Source organism: Aethalodelphis obliquidens, unplaced genomic scaffold (assembly GCF_003676395.1).
Source record: "Aethalodelphis obliquidens isolate GAN/ISIS:26980383/991018 unplaced genomic scaffold, ASM367639v1 scaffold13, whole genome shotgun sequence".
NCBI classification, from domain to species: Eukaryota; Metazoa; Chordata; class Mammalia; order Artiodactyla; family Delphinidae; genus Aethalodelphis; species Aethalodelphis obliquidens.
This window is the reverse complement of record NW_020837957.1, coordinates 29,457,604-29,478,487: the sequence shown is the minus strand read 5'-3', so window position 1 is coordinate 29,478,487 and position 20,884 is coordinate 29,457,604. Positions and strand designations below refer to the sequence as shown.

Sequence of the window (20,884 nt, the reverse complement as noted above, 5' to 3'; positions counted from 1 at the left end):
GAGCTGGGGACTCCCCTGGAGCTAGGAGTTTCTGGAAGCAAAGGAAATGCTTTCCAATCTGTTTGTTCCTCACCTGCCTGCTCTTTGCTTTGTACTATTGGGCCTGGGCCAGGATTTATCCTTTAAGCACTAAGATAGATGTTTGTTTTCTCTAGGCGATTAGCCTAGGACCTTTAAAAGTTTTGGGGTGGGGGGGGTTGCCTTTTTTTTAATGGTTCGAACAAACAGCACTTCAACAGCTCAGTTTGTTTGTTTTTTCCATTATGTTGGCTTGTCTGTCTTTCTTGTCTATCTATAAACTTTTAAATTTCCACTGTAATAAAATTATAACCCATCATAAATGGGAATTTTCAACACAGAAGTCTGTTCCTGGAATGTTTCTAATTTCAATGAATATCAGGACTTGTGGGCATTTTTTCCCCTCTATAATCTCAGCAGATAAGCTGCCTCTAAAAAAAAAAAAGAAAAGAGAAATCTTAAGACAAATGTGCTCCTTCAAAAATGAGTCATGCTTTTGCCAACAGAAACCAAATGTTTTTCACCTGTCTCACAGGCTAGACGGAAATAGATTCCTAAATTTCTCTAAAATTAGAAAAGAGGTGAGTTTTTCCACTGAAACCCCTCCTTTCACAGATGAAGACATGGAACCCAAGAGATAGCCAGTGTCTTACCCGGTTCCCATTATTCACTTGGGACAAAATCTGGAACTGGGACATACGTTTCCTGGCAAGGAACTCACTCCAGTGACTAGAAGAATATCTCCCCCTGCTATTTTATTATTACACATTAGTGCAGTATGATAGCTAGTAAAGAGATCAAAGGAACTGTGGGCAGTAGATTTAAAGTCCTTCAGAAAACAGAAGTACTGGAGGGGGTGGGTCCCTGACCACCAGGCCCATTACTTGCCACTCCACCACACAGCCTGCAAATGTACAGGCAGCGGTGTGGACAGAGAGGCCCTGGTGGGCTGCTGCATTGAAAAATCCACCCTGCTCATGTATGTGCCCTTGAGGCCAGAGCCTTTAGATGCTTGGCGACAATGGTTTCCTCCTGCCCCTGCTTTCTTCTCTGGCCGGCTTGCTTTTCTGCTTCTCTTCCGCTTTCAGGATGTCCTGATATCCTTTTAAACCAAATGCCAAGTTTACAAAAAGTGCCTCTTTGGGAGTGTGGGGGGGAGGTAGGTGTATGTGTGAGTGTGAGAACGTTTGTGTGTTTACACCGCAATTCACAATTTGTGCAAGCCTGTACGTCAACCAGACTCAACTCTGGTATTAATCTCCAAATACATGAATGCCCATAAAAGTAGATTCCTCAAGTAAACGATGTCTCGGTCTGGCTGCCCATCATATCAGCTTGAATGGACTTTTACTCAAGGTTCATCATGACTTTGACATGTTTTGGATTGGAGTGAAAAATACTGTTAATGAGCTAAAGAAAATTAACCCATTTCAAAGTTAATTTTTTGTTAATTTTTTTTTTTTTTTTTAATCACAATGTCTGACATTGTGGGCTCCTCCTGGCATTTTAAGAGGATGTGTGAAACTCCTGTTACAAAACTCCCTCTGGGCTCAGCGAAGGTTGCCAAATCAGCCAGCTGGGAGGCCCTTCCAGCCACTGCCGGAACTTCACAGTCCCTCAGGTCAGAGGTTGGCAAAGCCTTGCTCGGGGCTTGTCCTGGGAATGCCAACTTGGCCTTCTGAGGGAGCTGTGTTTTCCAGCTATGGTAGGAAACTCTGCTCCGCCTTCTTTTCCCCTCCTTTCCTGCCTTTCCTGATTCTCATGTCTCACCAGGAGAGTAACAGTGGCTTCTGGTTGGTGCAGGGTGTTCAACCAGAGAAGAAAGGGCCTTGGAAAAGACGGAACCTGTAACAGAGGAAATGGAGGACCCAGAACACCCAGCAGGAATAAATGGTAAAAACCTCAATAAAGAATGCAGAACAGAGGCAAGGAAAAGGCTTAGAACACTGCACAGAGCCAGAGTAAAACACCTCGTGACTGGGGTGAAATGGAACCCAGGAAACTGACTGTCTCTGTTGACAAGGGTTAAACCTAATACCTTCTCAAGAGTCCAGCTGCACATGTGCGGAATGAATGGTCCAGCCAGACATGAACGCATATTTCCTGGAGAAAGCAAATCCAAAGTATGTGGTGTGTTTGTGCCCTTGTTAGGCAAACCCCAAGTGAATTGCACAAATGTGCTGACTTCCGAGGATTTAGCAAGAACAATAACTTGGGTCACTAGGTCTTAAAGCGGATATGAGCTATAAGGAAAGACAAAAATAAATGCTCCTGTGCACAGGGGGAAAGAGTCTAAAGGAGCTGACTACATTTCATTCGTGGTTTACAAATCTAGAAGTCCATTCATTCAAGCCATCAAAAGCCTTTCCTGACCGTGGAAGTTACCTAATAATTCCTCAACCCATGGACTAAGTTTGCAAGTGTTCCCCTGGCCTTTGCCTCCCTTACCTTCCCTCTTGAACCAGTTCTATACTTCCCCCCGCACCATGTTCTCTATTCTTTAAGCATATGAATTTCTCTGTGGATACTAAATGCTGTTGCTATCCTTACCCTGGGTTTAGAGAGGCAGCATGGCCTCTGGACTTCACCTGATGTTTCATGAGAGGGTCCAGCCTCCATGCCTCTGGTCCATCCCAGGTGCCATTTCGCAAAGCTGAGGTCAGAGACCTGTGGCTCCTGTGGTTTCCAGTCAGCAGAACTTGTGGGAAGACCCTTCTCCCAGAGTGTAATTCCAAGACCAAAATCAGGGGATTGGGGGCTGGTCCCACCTCAGTTTTAGGCGAGACCAGGAGGCACAGAGAGAAGAAGCAACGGGATTTTTTTTTTTTTTTTTTGGCAGGGGAGGAAGTGCTCAGAACTACAATATTAAGATGACAAATTAAGTGACGCTGTATAGAGTGAACTAAAGCAGGGAGAGACTGGAGGACAGGCAGAAGTGAACACCAAGTGGACCTCACACCGTAGGGGGGTGTGGAAGTCGAAAAGTGGAGGGACAGAGTTTGAGGGAAAAGAGTGAAGAAGAGTGGACTGTCCCACCCTAACTGGAGAAACTCTGGAGTTCTGAGGAGCAAGAATTCAGTTTCAGTCATAGTTGGCTCAAAGATGTGAGCCAAGGTGACCAGGAGAACGGCAGCTCCAAGAATGAACATAGGACAGTCTGAAGGAAAATGTTGTTTGGGGAAGAAAATGAGGAGCCTGAGCTGTTACAAGAAACCCATGAGGAAATGCCCAGCAGACTATCCGAAATGAGGACCTGGGATTGAAGGCTGAGCTTAGGGCTAACTCTCCATACAGACAGTGCGTGCAGTCTGGGTTTGAATCCCAGGTCTGCCACTCATAAGCCATGAGACTTTGATTGGACTCTTCATGTCTCTTGTGTCTTAGGTGTCCTCAGTAATAGAAATGGGCACAGTAATATCTATTCCCCTAGGGCTGTAGTAAGGGTGAAATGAGGAAATCCATATAAGACACTTGAAATAATGCCTGGCACAGAGTAACCTTTCAATAAATGTTGGCCACTATTATTACCATTATTACTCTGTAGTCATCCTTACAAAGGTCATAGCTAATGACATGGGGGCAGAAGACAATAGTCTGAAGAAAGAACCTTGGGAAATGTGTACACTAAGGCATTGTTAACATCATGTTCATTTTTTCCAACAAGACTGCTTCTTTGAACGTGAGCTCCCAGGCTTGGTTCCCGGGGTGTGTGTGAAGAATCTGGTAAAGATTTTTGAGCACCATGGCAGGCCAGCTGTGGACCGTCTTAACATTACCTTCTATGAAAACCAGATCACCGCGTTTCTCGGTCACAATGGAGCAGGGAAAACCACGACCTTGTGAGTCTCTAGTCGTTTTCTGGCTCTCTTCTTCCTCTTTTAGCTTCAGTCTATTCTTTCCCATTGAGTTTTAGTGACAAAAATGTGCCAGTATTTGTGTCCCAGGAAGGTGTTAAGTACAATGCAGTTTTCAAAGCTTATTCTCATATATTGTTTTATTTGATCCTCACATGAAATTGGAGACAGAGGTGGAGTAGTAAGTTTATTGCCCCCTTTGTGCCAGGGAAGTGGACATCCAGAGAGCTGAAGTGACTTTCCCAAGGTCACCAAGTTGTAATGGTTCCCTGGGGGCAAGAGCCAGATCCTCCCAAAATTGTCTCTTGTCTTTGATGCTGCAAGCCGGCCTCCCTACCCCCAGCCTCCCCAGCTTTGCCGTCATGATGGTGGTGATAAAGTCGTGGCCACCACCATCACATGCCCTCTGTCTGTAGAGCGCTATTTACTTTCAGAGAGCATCCCTTTTCCTACCTATGAGGGTTGGTGGTAGTTCTGGAGAAAGTTAAAAGGGGCTGTGGGGTAACTGCCTGGCAACTGAAAACTAAGTTCAGGGAAGATGAAGGCTCTGCATGGACTCCTCAGGTCAGGAAGCTCCCCTCACTTTTCTAAGGGCCCTGAGTGTCATCTGCTGCGAAGGAAAACAGGGCCAGCTAAGGTTTCCCGAGGAGCAGCAGGGCAGGGAACCCATATGAACGCAGTTGTCAGGTCCTTTGGCTTCTTAGAGAGCCCCAGGAAGGAACAGCTGTGTACACCCTGCATTGGAATGTTCTCTGAGGGCGGTTCAGTGTGAATGGAATGTGGGGCTGGTGCCATTATACTTGGTTCTGTTTCCCTCTAGTGGTCGATCAACAGGCCAGTTCAGAGAGCCTGAGATTGTATCTGGCTCAGGGACAGAGCTGGGAGGGTTAGCTGATTTCTCTCCTTGTTAACTAATATGGTCAGAGAGCCCCAAGCCCTGTCAGGACCCCAAAGGCAAACACATTACTTCATGAATGTGAAATGCAATGTCCCCTGGTGGCCAGAACACAACGTTCAATAGAAGTAATATAATATTTTTGAGTCTTCCTTTATTCTGGCATTGTTCTAAGTGCTTTACAGGTATTAACTATATTTAATCCTCCCAAAAAAAACCCCATGAGGTGGGCGTCGTCATTTCCCATTTTACAAAATAAATCAACATTACTATTGGGCTTTTTATTATTTTGGATCCAAAATTATTGTGATAATTCCCAGGCCTGGGTTCAATCAGTTAATCAACAAATACACGTTGAACGCTTCGGCTTCTCAATAAGACCTTGCCTTTCGTAATGGTGACATCAGGCAAAACTTGGACCCATGGGCTGGATACCTTTAACTGAGCCCCCTACAGCGCCAGGAGCTGTGATGGCTGAGTTGGGGAGGGATCTCCAGCTGCAAGTGAGCATTCTACAGCTGGGAATCAGTGTACACCCATCAGTGCTTGCCTGAAAGAACTAGGAAATAAGTGAAGCAGAGAAGGAAGGCGGATGTGCTCATCCTCCTAGGGGCCTGGACGTACACACTGGTGCTAAGCCCCGTACAGGAAACTGTTGGTTCCTGCAGCTGATGATGGTTGGGGTTTAACTGAGGGTCAGAATCACCGACCCTGGGGTGGAGGCTGCTATCCCAAGGCCTTCCTAAAGGCCAGCCTTTCAACCACTGACTCCTGCGTTTGGCAGGTCCATCCTGACGGGTCTGTTGCCACCGACATCCGGGACTGTGCTCATTAGGGGAAAGGACATTGAAACCAGCCTGGATGCTATCCGGCAGAGCCTTGGCATGTGTCCACAGCACAACATCCTGTTCCACCAGTAAGTAGAACAGGAACTGAGACCCTCCCCATGCCCTAACCTCACCTTGCCCTCCAACAACATGTTCTCTAGAGCGCAGCTGAGGGATGCCAGCTCTGGGGGCAGAAGGCAGTACTCTGCTTTGGCTTCCCCCACCTTCGGGGTCCTTTGTCCTGCTTGCAACGAGACATGCATGTGACTGTGCCTCTGGCACTCAGAGCTGAGCTCTTCCTGCTCAGAAGAGTGGTGCTGCCTTCTCTCTCTCAGGGGGGCTGGTCCCGGGGCCCCTTGCTCAGTACTTGCCCAGAAGTCTGGTCCCTTTCAGGGACCAGAGAGGAGACCATCGCTCCTTTTTTCCTCTTCAGCCAGGCATTAAAAACTGACTTTTGAGGAAGCTTTTCAGTTGCTTTTTTCCCAAACTTTTATTTCTTATCTAAAAAGTTATATACAGTCATTGAAGGAAAGAAGGAGGGAAGACGGGAAGGAAGGAAATATAGATTAAAACAAAAAATAAAAGTCACCTGTAATTTCACCAGCCATAGAAAACCACTGTTAACACCTTGATATATAATTTTTCTCTTATACATGTATAGATATACATATATACTTTAAAATTATAAAGGAGAATAAAACTCTGCATACCATTTTGTAACCTGTTTTTTTAAATGTGATTGCTTTTTTAAACCTAAGATATCATGAACATCTTTTCGTGCTATTACATATTCTTCTATGCAGTAAGTTTTAATGTGTACATACTATTCCGTTGTATAATGTGCTATTTCAGCTGTCTTAGATATTTTGGCAGGGTTGGTATTTTGTTTCATTTTTCTATTATAAACAACACCATGATGAACATCGTGATTGCTAAATCTTTGTGCTCATCTTTAATTATTTCTATGAGGTAAATTGCTAGAAGTGGAATTGCTGAGCACATTGCCTTTCTCATTGCCCCGTCCCTATAGTCTCACAGTGGCTGAACACATCCTATTCTACGCGCAGCTGAAAGGGAGGTCCTGGGAGGAGGCCCAGCTGGAGATGGAAGCCATGCTGGAGGACACGGGCCTCCACCACAAGAGGAACGAAGAAGCGCAGGATCTCTCAGGTGCTTGGTGTTGGGAAGAGACAGCGCTTCAGATGGCATATCCATGGTTTCCCAGCGCACAGGGCCTTGTGCATCTGCCTGTGTGCATGTGTGTGTATGTGTGTATATTCTTAGGCCTATAACAGGAGAGCTCCTAAGGGTTGGAACATTCTATAAAGTTATTCTGACCATCTAAGACCAACCCACCTCTGGATTATTTCCCACATGAAGCACTATCTTGCAGCAGCCTGGGCTGTATTTGCTCTGATGTTTGTGTGTTTGAACTCAAAGGTGAGAACAGTCTTCAAATGGTCTGACCCTAGGAGGCAGGGATTTTCTTTCCTGCATTACGAGGCCTGTGCCACTGGAGTTTTGAACACTGTGTGAATATCTCAGGAGGCAGCATCAAGCTGCTGCTGGATCTAAGGTGCCCTCCTTATGAGGTCAGCCCTGGGCCTTTCTCTTCCAATTGTCCACAGCTCCCGTGACCCTGCCGCCTTGTACCTCTAGGTGGCATGCAGAGGAAGCTGTCCGTTGCCATTGCCTTCGTGGGAGATGCCAAGGTGGTGGTTCTGGATGAGCCCACCTCTGGGGTGGATCCCTACTCGAGGCGCTCCATCTGGGACCTGCTCCTGAAATACCGCTCAGGTAATGGCCACTGTGCATCGCCGGTGCTCTCACTGAGGCTTTATGGGTGCTCTCCACTCTCTCACACCTAGGATTTTGTAAGGGCCACAGCTGTACTCAGACGGGGCTTTATCACTGGCTTGGGGGAGTCTATAAGTTCTAGATGAAGCCTCCTGAGATATTTTGCACAAGTACAAGCAGGGAGTTACTGATGAAGCAGCCTATTTCCCAAAATGCTCTAGAAAGTTCTCTCGACCTGCAGCCCTTCTGTCTGAAACAATGGGAGCAGCTCTAGTGAAATTCCCCCTTGGAAACCAGGTGTGAGGGCAGTGAGCCTGTGTTCAGTGCTGCAGAGGACTGCTGCAGATGGAGATGTCTCAAAGTGTGACATTTCCTCCTCTGTCGTGGCATGTGCAACCAGAGGTACAGATGCAGAAGAGACAGCAAGCAGAGCTAGTGTCCGTAAAAGTGGTGGTGTGGTTCAATCCCGCGGTCGATTTGCCTTCCTGGAATCCTCATTACCATTTTCTTTCAATGACATCTCCAGCTAGTATCAAAGAGAGAGAGAGAGAGAGAGAGAGAGAGAGAGAGAGTGTGTGTGTGTGTGTGTGTGTGTGTGTGTGTGTTCTTTGCAAAGATGATAAATGCAGTGCTTAATGACCCAGAGAATACACATATAGAACTCAGAAGATGCTGACTGACTATAATAACCATGTCCCATATATGGTGATTTATTTGCATCAGGTCCTATGTCTGATGAAGAAATAATCCGTGAAACAGTGCTTTACAATATGCAGGATGCTAAAAACGTTAGCTGTTTTCGTTTTTATTCTAATATTCTAGACTTTATTGCAGAAAACTTGTTTTTATTTATTAACTCCCAGTTTTTGCAACCCATATAATGGGAAGCTTGCCATACATCCTCTCCCATCCACACCTGGCCCAGGCCTGCCTGGTGATTCCCCTGACCCCTGCCCTTGCAGGCAGAACCATCATCATGTCCACTCACCACATGGACGAGGCCGACATCCTCGGGGACCGCATCGCCATCATAGCCCGGGGACGACTCTACTGCTCCGGCACACCGCTCTTCCTAAAGAACTGCTTTGGCACAGGCTTCTACTTAACCTTGGTGCGCAAGATGAAGACCATCCAGGGCCAAGGAGGAGGCTGTAAGGTTTGTGTCTGTCCAGGGAAAGAGCCTGTCCTGGGTGAGAAGGAACACACAGTGTGGTGCTGTCCTTCTGGACTTCTACCTAAATCAGACTCCAGCCAGCAGAACTGACCTCTTTGTTTCTGGAACCATTTGTAGATTTTGATAAAAGGGCGTTTTGAACTCCCCTGCAGAGATGCTTTACCCCAAATAAAACAACTAGTTTTAAACGACCTCTGATTATTATAGGCCAGAATCCTAAACTGCACACGTGGTTTGGTGCAACATAGAAGGGAGTGACTTATTCTGCGAGGTTACACTAATTAAAGGACAGTAGTTGTTTAAGTTCCTTTTTTCATTCCAACATTTATGTTCCCTAATTAAACCCAAATTTCATTGGTAAATGAAAGCTAAGAAAAAGATTTCCTGATAACTATAACCTGAAAATGGTGAAGTGAAAAAATACCAACCAGCAGAGACCAACTCAGCATGTTAGGAGCCCCAGGTTCAGGTCTGGGCTGCAAGGTGGACAAACTGTGTCATCCTAGGCAAATTCCTTAATTCCTCATTGTTGTGGGGTATTTTCCACATAGAAAATGAAACTGACAATTGCCTCTCTGCTTCTTGGGGTTGTGGTGAAGATAAGTGAGATAAAGTATTATAAATGTGCTTTGGGCTCATTGAGAAAGGCATTGCTCACATTCAAGTTGTTTTGTCATGCTTATTTTATTGTAGCATTATTTATGCCTCTGGCCCCTGTAGTTTAAGCGTCTGGCTGCTTCTGGGTTTTCCAGTCCTGGATAGACTTCCACAGCCCAGCATGCATCCCTGGGGAGGGAAAAGCAGAATGTCTTGCACGGGCCAACCTATAGCTTTCACATAAGTAATGACAAGCCAAAGGGGTCCTTCAAGGTTCTCTCTGTGCCTGATTCACACACTCTGCAGAACAAAATCAAACAGCCACAGCTTCAAAATGTTCAGATGAAGTGATAGATTAAAACAGTGAAGAAAAATGTGTTGACTACACTTGGCGTGAGAAACAAAGCATGGTGGTGACTTCAATGAGCATCAGGGAGATGCTATAGAAGTGACTGACGTCCATCTGTTGTAGGGGACCTGCAGCTGTGCGTCTAAGGGTTTCTCCATCAGGTGTCCATCCTGCGTCGATGAGATAACTCCAGAACAAGTCTTGGACGGTAAGGACTCAGGCAGACTGTACCTCAGTTCTTGTCTGGCGATCATCTCTGGGTATTGTTGGGTGTGTCCGGCTGTCGTGCATTTCAGTGGGAGCAAATAGAACACTCTGTGTGTTTCTCAAGCCCACAGTCATGCAATTGCTCATCTTCTTCTTTGAGTTTTTTCTCCTCCTCCGTTCCCAAAGGGATGTTAAAGTCATGGACCTAAGGGCCCTCTCCTTTTAATGACGAATCCAGTCTTTGTTCACTCCTTGCCCTTGTCCATAGTAAGCCTCTACTCCTGGAGTCCTCCTGCCTGGCTCCAAGCCACATTCCTCAGTGTCTGGAGAAAAGGGGTTCTAAAGGTGCCAGCTGGAGCCCTACAGTGGAGCCACGGCGATGCACAGCCCTCATCGTGCACTTTTCCAGAGAGTCAGTTTGCACGGTGTAGATGCCAAATCTGAGGAATATTGCACATCCCTGTTACACGCCCAGCTTTCCTCTCAGTTTCCAAGTTTTCCAGTGGTTCTTGCTTGGATTAGAGTGTGTCAGACCTCATAAGGGGTGCCTCCACTCCAGGAAGATGCCAAAGAGAGGCTCTCGCTGTGGAAGCACTCATCGTGCAGGACCTGACCTCCTGCCCTAGAGTGCTTGTCAGCAGTTCTTTCCACTCTCCTTGAGTGCTTGCCTCTCATCCTTTCCCCGGGGCGTCTTCACAATTTGAATACCACACTTCCCATATTCCTAAGTACGAGCAAAACTAAACCTATGTACTGATCCAAGTTAATGAAGGGGGAAAATAGCTGCTTATCAAAGAAAAGACAAAGTTTCCTACTTAGCACAAATATTTTTCTAACTAAAATCTGGTGAAACAAGAAAACGAGACAATATTTATGCACCACGCTTAAAAGCTGAGGCAAAATGCCCAGAGGTGCATCATATTTACTCTCCCACCCTCTCTTTGCACTGACAGAACCTGTGGTGAACGTGAACACATCTTTTTAGAACATTTCTGTGTCTTTTTCCTAGTCTGCCTTGCCATGGGCCCCTCCCTGCTTTCTGAATAATTTTTTTTAAAAGAATACATTTAATTACTGTGTGTGCCAAAGTTAAGGTGGAAACAGAGCCTGCTGGCTGAGGTGAATTTTTTAAATATTACTTTATTTCTAAATAAAAGTTTATTTTCTTTGAATAGAAGAGAGATGCTGTGAAGGGTGGGAAGCACAGTAAGTAGTTAGACCCGAAATAAGAGACGGAAGATCGTTTCAATCCCCATTAGCTCCTTGGAAGGCTTTTCACACACACACACCCACATACCACACACACTCGCAGACCTCCCTGCCAGACGCTGAAAGCCCTGCTGCCCTGAAGGACTGCTGCTGGAAAGGCTGACACACACGTCTAAGACACAATTCCTGGGAATCCAGCAGCTTCAGGTTCGATTTCCTTCCTAAGAGAACAATGAACGTGACCCCTAGAGAGCTGTTAGGGCAGAGCTGCTTCCTCCCGTGAGGAGCCCTCCGGCCCCAGCATGAAGTCATCTCAGAGCTGAAGACAATTGAGTCTAATTTGCATATTTGACTTAAAACAAGCCTTCCAGTCCAGCTAGGCAGAAGGATTTGGGTTGAAAGCTGTGAAATCCCTCCACATGAGTCATTTCTAAAACAAAGAAGGAAAAGAACTCATTGGGTGATCCTGACTCTGAGAGGATGGCTTGCAGAAACACACAAGACCTGGGCTCTGAGTCCCCAGAATCCCTTCCCCTTTGACCTGCCTCTCAAGACAGTGTGCTAGGGAATTGTCTCTTTAAATGCATGCTTTAAATTTTTTAATTAGATTTTTAATTTTAAAGTAACACATGCTCATGCATAAAATTCAATTCTGATGGTATGAGTGTATCAGGTGAATACTTGATACTGGACACTTCCCCACACCCCATGCTGTGCTTCCTGTACTCCATCCCATGGTCCATTTCCACAGCTTCTCAACCCCCTTCTGCATTTCCTGTGAGGTGGGGATTAAGGGTTTTGTTTGTTTGTTTGTTTGAGGAGGCAGATGCAATCCCAGGGGAAATGGTGCAGGCCTCCCAAAAGTTAGACCAGGCCTGGGTGTGTGATTTAGGAAGGGGAGTTCTCACCCAGCTTGGTCACCAAGGCCGAGTGTGCATATTGGGCAAGTCCCCTATACCTTGGGCCAGACCAAAAAATGAAAGCAATTTTGACTCTCTCAGGCTTGTGGTGATTAAGAACGAACAACGTTGATGACAAGAGCTTTCTTACTTGAGATGTTCGTGGTAACAATAGCAGCTAACACTCATCTATGGACTGGGCACATCATTCTCAGTGTTCAATGCATATTAACGCATCCAAGCCTCACAAATCACAATGAAGTGGGTGCCATTATTTTCCCCTTTACGCAGATGAAGAAACAAGGGTATGACCTGCCTAACGTTGCATAGCTTGTAAAGAACAGAACATTTGATTGAACAAAGGAGAAAACTGGCACAGGAGTGTTACATGAGCTCCCCAAGGTTACACAGCTAGTTGGGGGGTGGGGTGTTGGCTTCCATCTCCATCTCCCTTTCAGTGCTCATCACAGGGCCAGCTAAGCTATAAACAGACATGACGGAGCGCTATTCCTCTGCAAGAATCACTACCGAGAAAGGAAATGCCCTTTTCTCAAACGAGAGGCAGAAGAAAGTAGGGGACCTGGGCAAGTTCACAGTCTTCCAGGTTCTGGAAAGCAGAGTTGATGTCAGCCTTTCTTCTTGTCTTAGGGGATGTGAATGAGCTGATGGATATGGTTTGCCACCATGTTCCGGAGGCGAAGCTGGTGGAATGTGTTGGTCAAGAGCTCATCTTCCTTCTTCCAAATAAGAATTTCAAGCAGAGGGCATACGCCAGCCTTTTCAGAGAGCTGGAGGAGACCCTGGGTGACCTGGGGCTCAGCAGTTTTGGAATTTCTGACACTCCCCTGGAAGAGGTAAGGCAGAGATTCCAGGTGGTTGCTGTCAGGTACCAGAAGAGGTGGTTCTTTGCCAAAGTCTAACACAAAAGTCTAGAAGGGAAATTCTGTAAAGGCAAAAAGCCGTAATTCCTCACCCAAGCGTAGCAACTATCTTCATTTTTGGCTTATTTCCTCCTGCCTTTGTCCATACGCACACATATTTTACATAGTTGTGGTCACCATATGCATACACTTTTGTATTTATAGAAGACTATGTTCTTAGACAAAGAGTCGTAATGTATTTTCTTCCTATGATGAAGCAATCCCCAACAGAATTGAGCTTGGGTTAGATTTTTCTGAGAGTGGGAATGCCTAAACCAAATTCTCTCTTTTTTTCTTCTTGACAGATTTTTCTGAAGGTCACGGAGGACTGTGAGTCAAGACCTCTGTTTGCTGGTATGGCGCCCGAGTGTGGAGTTTGTTCCCTCACCACACCCACGAGCTCTATCTTGAAAGCCTAAGGAAAAGTGCATAAAACAACAAAGCAGGGAAACACTCCTCCATCGCCTTCATCTGACCCCAAAATAACAGGCATTTTGCACTCTCAGTTCCTTTGATTGACAAAGGAAAGACAAATGGAATTAGATCTGGGTGGGAAGACTCTAGACGAAATCAGGATTCTTAAGGAGGGCAGGCTGGGAGCTTCACCACCCCCAAGCTTCTCACCCTTCCTGGTCTCCTGTTCCTGCCACATCACCATCCTCATCTCCTAGTCTTATCTCTGCCAGGCCTCTGATCCACTCCTGCTTGCATGAGTGACAGCTCGCAGAGTTCTTAGAGATAATGGTGACAGTAAATACAACCCAGATGCCAGCTAGGACCTCCTGGCCTCTTTGAGATGGAGATAAAGTTATTCTGAGCCGTCATTTAGTGCACTGCGGAGCTTCGAAACTGTGGGGACCATAATTGCTGTGGATTCTGGGGGTTTCTCTTCCATATGTGTGAGCCCGGCCACCAACCATCCCCTTCCATGATTTCTACCAAATCTCAGAGCCACACAAAGCACTCGTGAGTGCAGTGGATTTTACTGTGGGGGGTGGAGGTTGGGGAGATGGACATGCAGGAGAGCTTACCTGCCGCAACACAGGCCACTTCTGATAGAACAGCAGGTATCCACCCACTCTGATAAAATGCTCTCCCTGGCTTCTCCCTTCCCATTCCATTTTCCTCTCTTCTGGTCAGAGGCAAAGCTGTGAGGCAATTCTCATTTGCTGTCTTGGGCACCTGCCATTGGTGCCCAATGGTGATATGTTACACTTTCTACCCAGTGTAACATATCGCAGTATTTTCGTGTGCAAAGACTGTTTCCTCTTTGTTAGTTTCCGGTGCTAGCTCTATGTCACTGTTTTCATCTTGCTTTGTAAGTGATCCCAGCTATGCCTAGAACTAACAGTAGTCAAATATATCAGCCCACACATGTGCCATGACCCAGTTAGGCTGTGTGGCAGCCAGAAGAGGTGGCCATCCAGGCAGAGTGGGGAGAAAGGTGCAGTGCTCTGGAGGGGGTGGGAGCAGCTCACCACAGGGCCCAGGTCTTCTTTCCAGCTTTGTAGACACAGGAATTAAATTTCCTCAGCTCACTGAAGGGCAAAAACTTACATTAACCAAAACCAGAATGAAAACATGCTAATTTATATTAGAAGCTATGATGGATTCAAGAATCAGGGCCTTTAATCTGCACAGAATGCTCCTTCTTAATAATTAGGTCCTGGGACGTCCCTGGTGGCTCAGTGGTTAAGAATCTGCCTGCCAGTGAAGGGAACACGGGTTCAATCCCTGGTCCAGGAAGATCCCACATGCTGTGGAGCAACTAAGCCTGTGCACCACAACTACTGAGTCTGTGTGCCGCAGCTACTGAAGCCCGCACACCTAGAGCCCGTGCTCCGCAACAAGAGAAGCCACTGCAAAGGGAAGACCGCGCACCGCAATGAAGAGTAGCCCCGATCGCCGCAACTAGAGAAAGCCTGCGCGCAGCAGCGAAGACCCAACACAGCCAATAAATAAATAAATAAATAATTAGGTCCTTTTAGAAGAATAAATTACACATCAGAAGACTGGTCATTCTGGACACAGAATAGAATGTTCGAAAGAGACAGTCAAGGGTAGGGGTTAAGAGCATAGCCTCTAGAGTGAAGCAGACCGAACATCAAACCTGAACTCTGTAATTTGCTAATTGAGTCGCTTTGGGTAAATACTTAGCTTCTTTTTTTCTTTATGAGAACTCTTAAGATTCAATCCCTTAACAACTTCTGTGTATAACATGCTGCAGTGTTAATTAATTTTATCATGTTGTACATTACATCCCTAGTACTTATTAATACTTAGTTTCTTTGTACCTCAGTTTCCTCATATGCAAAATGGGGATGATAATAGTATCCACCTTTTAAGGTTATTAAGAGAATTAAATGAGCTAAAACATACCAAGTCTTAACACAGTATGCAATTTCTGGTTACGATTCAGCAGCACCCTAATCTCAACACTTACAAATATCTCTTACGTCAAACTCAGCCCTAATTTATACTTTACAAAGGGCTAAGTATCCGTTGTTTTATTTGATTGTCACTATAACCTCGTGAGGCTGGTAGGGCAGGGATTGACCCCATCTGGGGAAACTGAGCTCATGTAAGTTGGATGACTTGCCTTAAAGTCACACAGGCTTTTGAGTCTTATTATTCCCTGGTCTCAGCTCTCAAATCTAGGACCCTCAGTTATACACTCCCACTGTCTTCCATTTTTCAGGTGGCTAATTGTATTTGTTTCGAATAGGCTCCGTTTTAGAGGATGGCATTTTTCTGATCTTGTCTTCAGAGTCTGAAGGAGCCTGTGGCTGTCTATGGAGTCATACATTACATGGTACCAAGAGGGTCCAAGCCATTTCTGAAGGGTGGCTCACTGCCAGTGGCCTCTGGAGGGCAGCAGAAAGCCAGAGACAAACAGACCTGAAGCCCTCAACTCTGGTCTGGACCGTCGACTCCAGTCTGGTTGGGGCATCGGGGAGAGAGCAAAGCTCAGAGGATAGACACGAGGACAGGCAGCAGCAATCCTACCAGAGGGAGGGCCATCCACAACAGACATCAGATCTGAGCCCAGATCAAGAGGAAGGACGTGGAGATGGGACTCTGGTGCCAGGTAGCCGTGAGCCTGCAGAAGTTCTCCACCCTCTGAGTAGCAGGCCTGGTACGCTGCAGGTGCCCGTGAACGTTAGCTGAAAGGATGACTCAGCTGACCCAGCTCCCTTTGCAGCTGCCCTTGTCCTGGGAGACTTTAGGAGAAAGCAGCTGGGGGCAACTAGCCATCCTCTAGGCCCTCTATGTCCAACAACATATTCTGCAAATAAATATTAATCAGTGACGATAAACTATAGCTTCAACATAACAGATGACTTAAAATGGTTTATAAAACACATTTATGTGTGTTAGCTCATTTAATCTTCATAAAAACCTTTTTCTTGTTTTCATTTTACAGATGAGAAAACTCAGATTCAGACAGGTTGAGTCACTTAGCCAAATTTGAACATCTAGTAAGAGTCAGGATTCAAACCCAGGTCTCCTAACTCCTAGTTCATTGCTCTTTCCACTACTTCTCGGTGACCTCTAAAAATTTAGAAAGAACCAAATCAACTGTGACTTTTACTTTTTTTATGTACACAGGTTATACATGAATATATTTTGTTGTTAAATTCAAATAATACAAAAAACACTAACCCTTCCCACTTCATCCCATGCCCTTTTCCAGCTCTGCCCCTGAAGCTGTAACCTTTTTTAACAATTGACAGGTATTCTTTCAGAGCTTTGCACATGTGTACACATTGTGGGTGTATGTGTATACATAAAATATGTTTCTTTGCATATGATAAATATGCTGTCTAACACAAATATGGTCTTATTACACATTGTTCTGCACCTTTGTTTTTTGGTTTTTTTTTTTTACTTATATGTGTCAGACCTCTCTGTCTTGTTCCCTTTAATGACTGTAGAGAATTTTAAAACAATTTCAGGCAATTCTGTCTATAGATTTTTTTTATATATATATATATATATATTTTTTTTTTTAAGAAGATGTTGGGGGTAGGAGTTTATTAATTAATTAATTTATTTTTGCTGTGTTGGGTCTTCGTTTCTGTGCGAGGGCTTTCTCTAGTTGCGGCAAGCGGGGGCCACTCTTCATCGCGGTGCGCGTGCCTCTCACTATCGCAGCCTCTCTTGTTGCGGAGCACAGGCTCCAGACGCGCAGGCTCAGCAGTTGTGGCTCACGGGCCTAGTTGCTCCGCGGCATGTGGGATCCTCTCAGACCAGGGCTTGAACCCGTGTCCCCTGCATCAGCAGGCAGATTCTCAACCACTGCGCCACCAGGGAAGCCCTGTCTATAGATGTTTTATATCAGAAAATAGAATTTTAAAAAGTTTATTAACCTTCCTGGCCTGATATTTTGTTGCTGACTTAAATGAAGGGAAAATTTACACAGTAAGAAAACAATGATCTTGTGAATGTTTTTCTAAACTATTAATTCCATCTCCCAAACCAGGCGGCACTCAGCAGAAAAGAGAAAACGTCAGTCTTCGACACCCCTGTTTGGGTTCTAGCAGCAAGGCCAGACAGACTCCACAGGGCTCCGACGGCCACCCCACGGAGCCCGCTGCTCCCCCGGAGCAGGATGGGCACAGCCAACTTAACACGGGAGTGCAGCTGGCCCTCCAGCACGTGCAGGCGCTGCTGGTCAAACGGTTCCACCACACTGTCCGCAGCTACAAGGACTTCCTGGCCCAGGTATTACTGCAGTCTTTGGCTGTGCCTGTTTGCCGGTGGCCACGCCTACCAGACCTCTCCCAGCCTCCCCATCCTCTCTCAGGCTTTCTGGTGCACATGGGGTCAGACACTGCGATGGGCACCCTCTTTGAGTTCTGTCAGCTTTGTTTCCTCCCTGCCAACCTTTGTTTCTTTTTGGTAACACAAAGCTTCTTTGTAAGTACTCTACCTCACTTAGCAGAGAAAATAGAATAAGAGTGGATATGTTAATATTGCTTTTATTTTTATAGGGGAGGGTGAAGTCATGTTTTCATTCATTTTTTTGCAGTGACCTTGCATATCAAGGTCATTGTCCGCTTTTTCTTTTTATACTTTTTGTACAGAAACAGAAACTCTGGTTCACCTCTGGCTGAGCATTGGCCTACTTCAGGGTTCAGTGTTGACCTGCTTCAACCACCCTTCAAAGGTTACCAGAACATTCTGTGTTCTCCTTCACAACCTGGCTTTGCACATCCTCCCATCATGTTACCCAGAAGACTGACCTTCTCCATCAGGGCCCAGTTATGAGGCTGCTGGATAAATGTTTAAAAGAGTGTGTGTGTGTGTGTGTGTGTGTGTGTGTATGTGTGTATGTGTAACATACGACATACCACAGCCCAAGTTACCATGTTTATTTTCCCACAGATTGTGCTCCCGGCCACTTTTGTGTTTCTGGCTCTGATGCTTTCCATCATCATCCCTCCTTTTGGCGAATATCCTGCTTTGACCCTTCACCCCTGGATATATGGGCAGCAGTATACCTTCTTCAGGTGCGTAGACTCATCCTCAGATGTCATCATCCACCTCCTTGGGTTGTGGGGCTCCTGGGTCACCTGCTGCTTGGTGCGGCCCTGACCTTCCCACTCTCTGGGACAGTCACCAGCATGATAGTGGTCCTCAGGCTGCCCTCAGAAAGGAAATTAATGAGTCTGCCACTTGGGAAAGGTGACCCCCAGGTGGACACGCAAGACTGCCAGGAGGAAGGAAAGAGAACGCAAAGGTTGGGTGAGTGGGTTGAAGCTCCATTTTTTGAAGTGCAGACCTGATACGGAATCAGACCACTGGTGTGTTCAAACAGCCTACCCCCCTTCTCAGGAGACTATAGCCACCTCAAGGCAGATCCTTTGCCTTGTTCACATGCCAGGCATGTAGTAGCCGTTCAACAGGCATTTGCTGCGTTGCATGTTGGCTGCTTTGTCCCTCTGCCCCAGTCACATGCCCATCGAGTAAGCCCCTCTCACTCTGTCTAGCATGGACCAGCCGGACAGTGAGCGGCTCATGGTACTTGCAGACGTCCTCGTGAATAAGCCAGGCTTTGGCAACCGCTGCCTGAAGGAAGAGTGGCTTCCGTAAGTCCCTGTGCACCCCTGCCCTAACACCAGCAGCTGCCCTGGGAGACCCTGATGGTGGGGGCCTGGGATGGCAGGGTTGAGAGAGGCCCCATCTCAGTCCTGCTGTGTATTACACGAACACCACCATACCCCTGAGCAGCACTCACCCGGCCTCTCCATCAACACCTCTGTGCGAGGGTGTTCCCTGCCCCTCAGGAAGCCCCTGCACCACGGGACAGCTCTGTATTTCTATAGTTCTCCATATAAAAGTACCATGCTGAGTTGACATATGCTACTCACAACTTATCTGAAAGGAATCTGAACGGAGAAGGGGGGCAGATGGGGGATGTGCCCTTGTGTGATTGGACCTAGAATGGCGTTAGTTACCTATATGGCCAACTTTCAATTACTGCTTTAAGTGTGGAGAAGAGAGTTCTAGAGGGTAGTTGAAATCCACCAAGAATTCAAAACGTTCAATGTAATTTTAACTGCTTCTCTCATCCAGTCTTTTTCAGAGTTATTGATAAGGACCAAAATAGATTAATTTCAAAACCTCTTGTATTTGTTCTCTAAACGGCGAGAGCTGCCAGCAGATAAAAGGGAGATTAAGCCATCCACAAGCTAGATAATTTTTCCCAGCCCCACCCACATCTAGTGAATCAATAAAATTCTAGTCTTGATTTTTTCTTGAGCAGAAACCAACCTCCAAGAGTAGAAGAAAATGCATGGGTCCGAGGAGGAGGAAAGGCTCAGAAGGAGAGGGTTGGGCACTATTTCTCATTTTGAGGAATTTTTATCAACCTTGAAGCTGATTGTGGAATATGTTCTTGTCTTCCATGAGGGAGTTCCCCTGTGGCAATTCAACCCCCTGGAAGACTCCCTCTGTGTCCCCGGATGTCAGCCACCTGCTCCAGAAGCAGATATGGACAGCAGACCACCCCTCGCCTTCCTGCAGGTGCAGCAGCAGAGAGAAGCTCACCATGCTCCCCGAGTGCCCTGAGGGCGCAGGGGGGCTCCCACCCCCTCAGGTACCTCCCCCTCCAGGGGCTGCTAGGGCCCTGAGCCTGTCTGTGACCACAGCCATTGCGCCTCCTGAGTTTCTAGCCAACTAACGTTTTCAAACTGACGCCTGAGTGAAGGACTAAATGAGGCTCCAGGTCCTTACCTCCTGGAGGAAGCCGCTGACCAAAAGCTTCATTTCCACCAGACACTCCCCATTCAATCTAGTAAGAAAATATCTTTAAGTATTGAGAAAATTACACATCAGGCATGATCACTATAGAAAAATTAGAAAACACAGACAAGTCAGAACAAAAAAAAATTACCCCATCACTTGGTGATAACCACCAATAACATTTAGTTTTTATCCATTCAGACAGGATTATATTCAAAATGCTGTCCTGAAACCTGCTATTTTCACTTAACAACATATCATGAACATATGGCCATGTCAATAAATATACATTTACAGTATCATTTTTAATGCCTGCACACTATCCTACTGTTTGGATTTACTTTAATTTAGTTAACTACTCTCTCATTGTTGGACATGTGGGCTTCCAGTTTTTCTATTATCAACAGTGTTGTAGTGTCCCTTCAAATGCACACTTACAATTTTAATTAAGAAACTCTCCATGTGCTGTGTAATTAACATGCACACACACACACACACACACACACACACACACACACACACACACACACACACAGAGCTAGCGACCTGTGTTTTGCAGGGATAACAACAATCTTGGCTCTGAGCAGCCTCCTCTCTCAGGAGTTCTGAATGCCAGAATGTATCACAGTGAGCCGCTCCAGGGGTTTCAGAGACAGTGAATGGGGCCAGAGAAGTCTCACCTTGTCTCAGGCTGATAACAGGACTCCCAGCTGACTTGCACAGAGCTGGGTCCTATGTGGTCCTCTCTCATGATTTGCCAGTGAATGAACGACTCCCCATGAGGCAGTGTGGCAGGTGGGGCGAGCACCGGCATTGGCATCAGAGAGCCATGGGTGGGTTACTTGGCCTCTCTGAGCCTTAATTTCTTCACCTATAAATTGGGGATAACT

General features: G+C 46.2%; 1 protein-coding gene across 1 annotated transcript in view; it reads left to right on the top strand.

Annotated features, from left to right (window-relative positions):
• The window catches only part of ABCA4 (ATP binding cassette subfamily A member 4), a 125,345-nt gene that overhangs the window by 69,157 nt on the left and 35,304 nt on the right, over positions 1 to 20,884 (top strand). Inside the window, exons 15-27 of the mRNA XM_027113942.1 lie at positions 1,822 to 1,911; positions 3,683 to 3,857; positions 5,552 to 5,683; positions 6,625 to 6,764; positions 7,254 to 7,391; positions 8,354 to 8,547; positions 9,635 to 9,719; positions 12,475 to 12,680; positions 13,052 to 13,100; positions 17,230 to 17,471; positions 18,135 to 18,259; positions 18,740 to 18,838; positions 19,662 to 19,848. Of these exons, the coding sequence (XP_026969743.1) occupies positions 1,822 to 1,911; positions 3,683 to 3,857; positions 5,552 to 5,683; positions 6,625 to 6,764; positions 7,254 to 7,391; positions 8,354 to 8,547; positions 9,635 to 9,719; positions 12,475 to 12,680; positions 13,052 to 13,100; positions 17,230 to 17,471; positions 18,135 to 18,259; positions 18,740 to 18,838; positions 19,662 to 19,848 (1,862 nt within the window). The remainder of the gene's footprint in view (positions 1 to 1,821; positions 1,912 to 3,682; positions 3,858 to 5,551; positions 5,684 to 6,624; positions 6,765 to 7,253; positions 7,392 to 8,353; positions 8,548 to 9,634; positions 9,720 to 12,474; positions 12,681 to 13,051; positions 13,101 to 17,229; positions 17,472 to 18,134; positions 18,260 to 18,739; positions 18,839 to 19,661; positions 19,849 to 20,884) is intronic.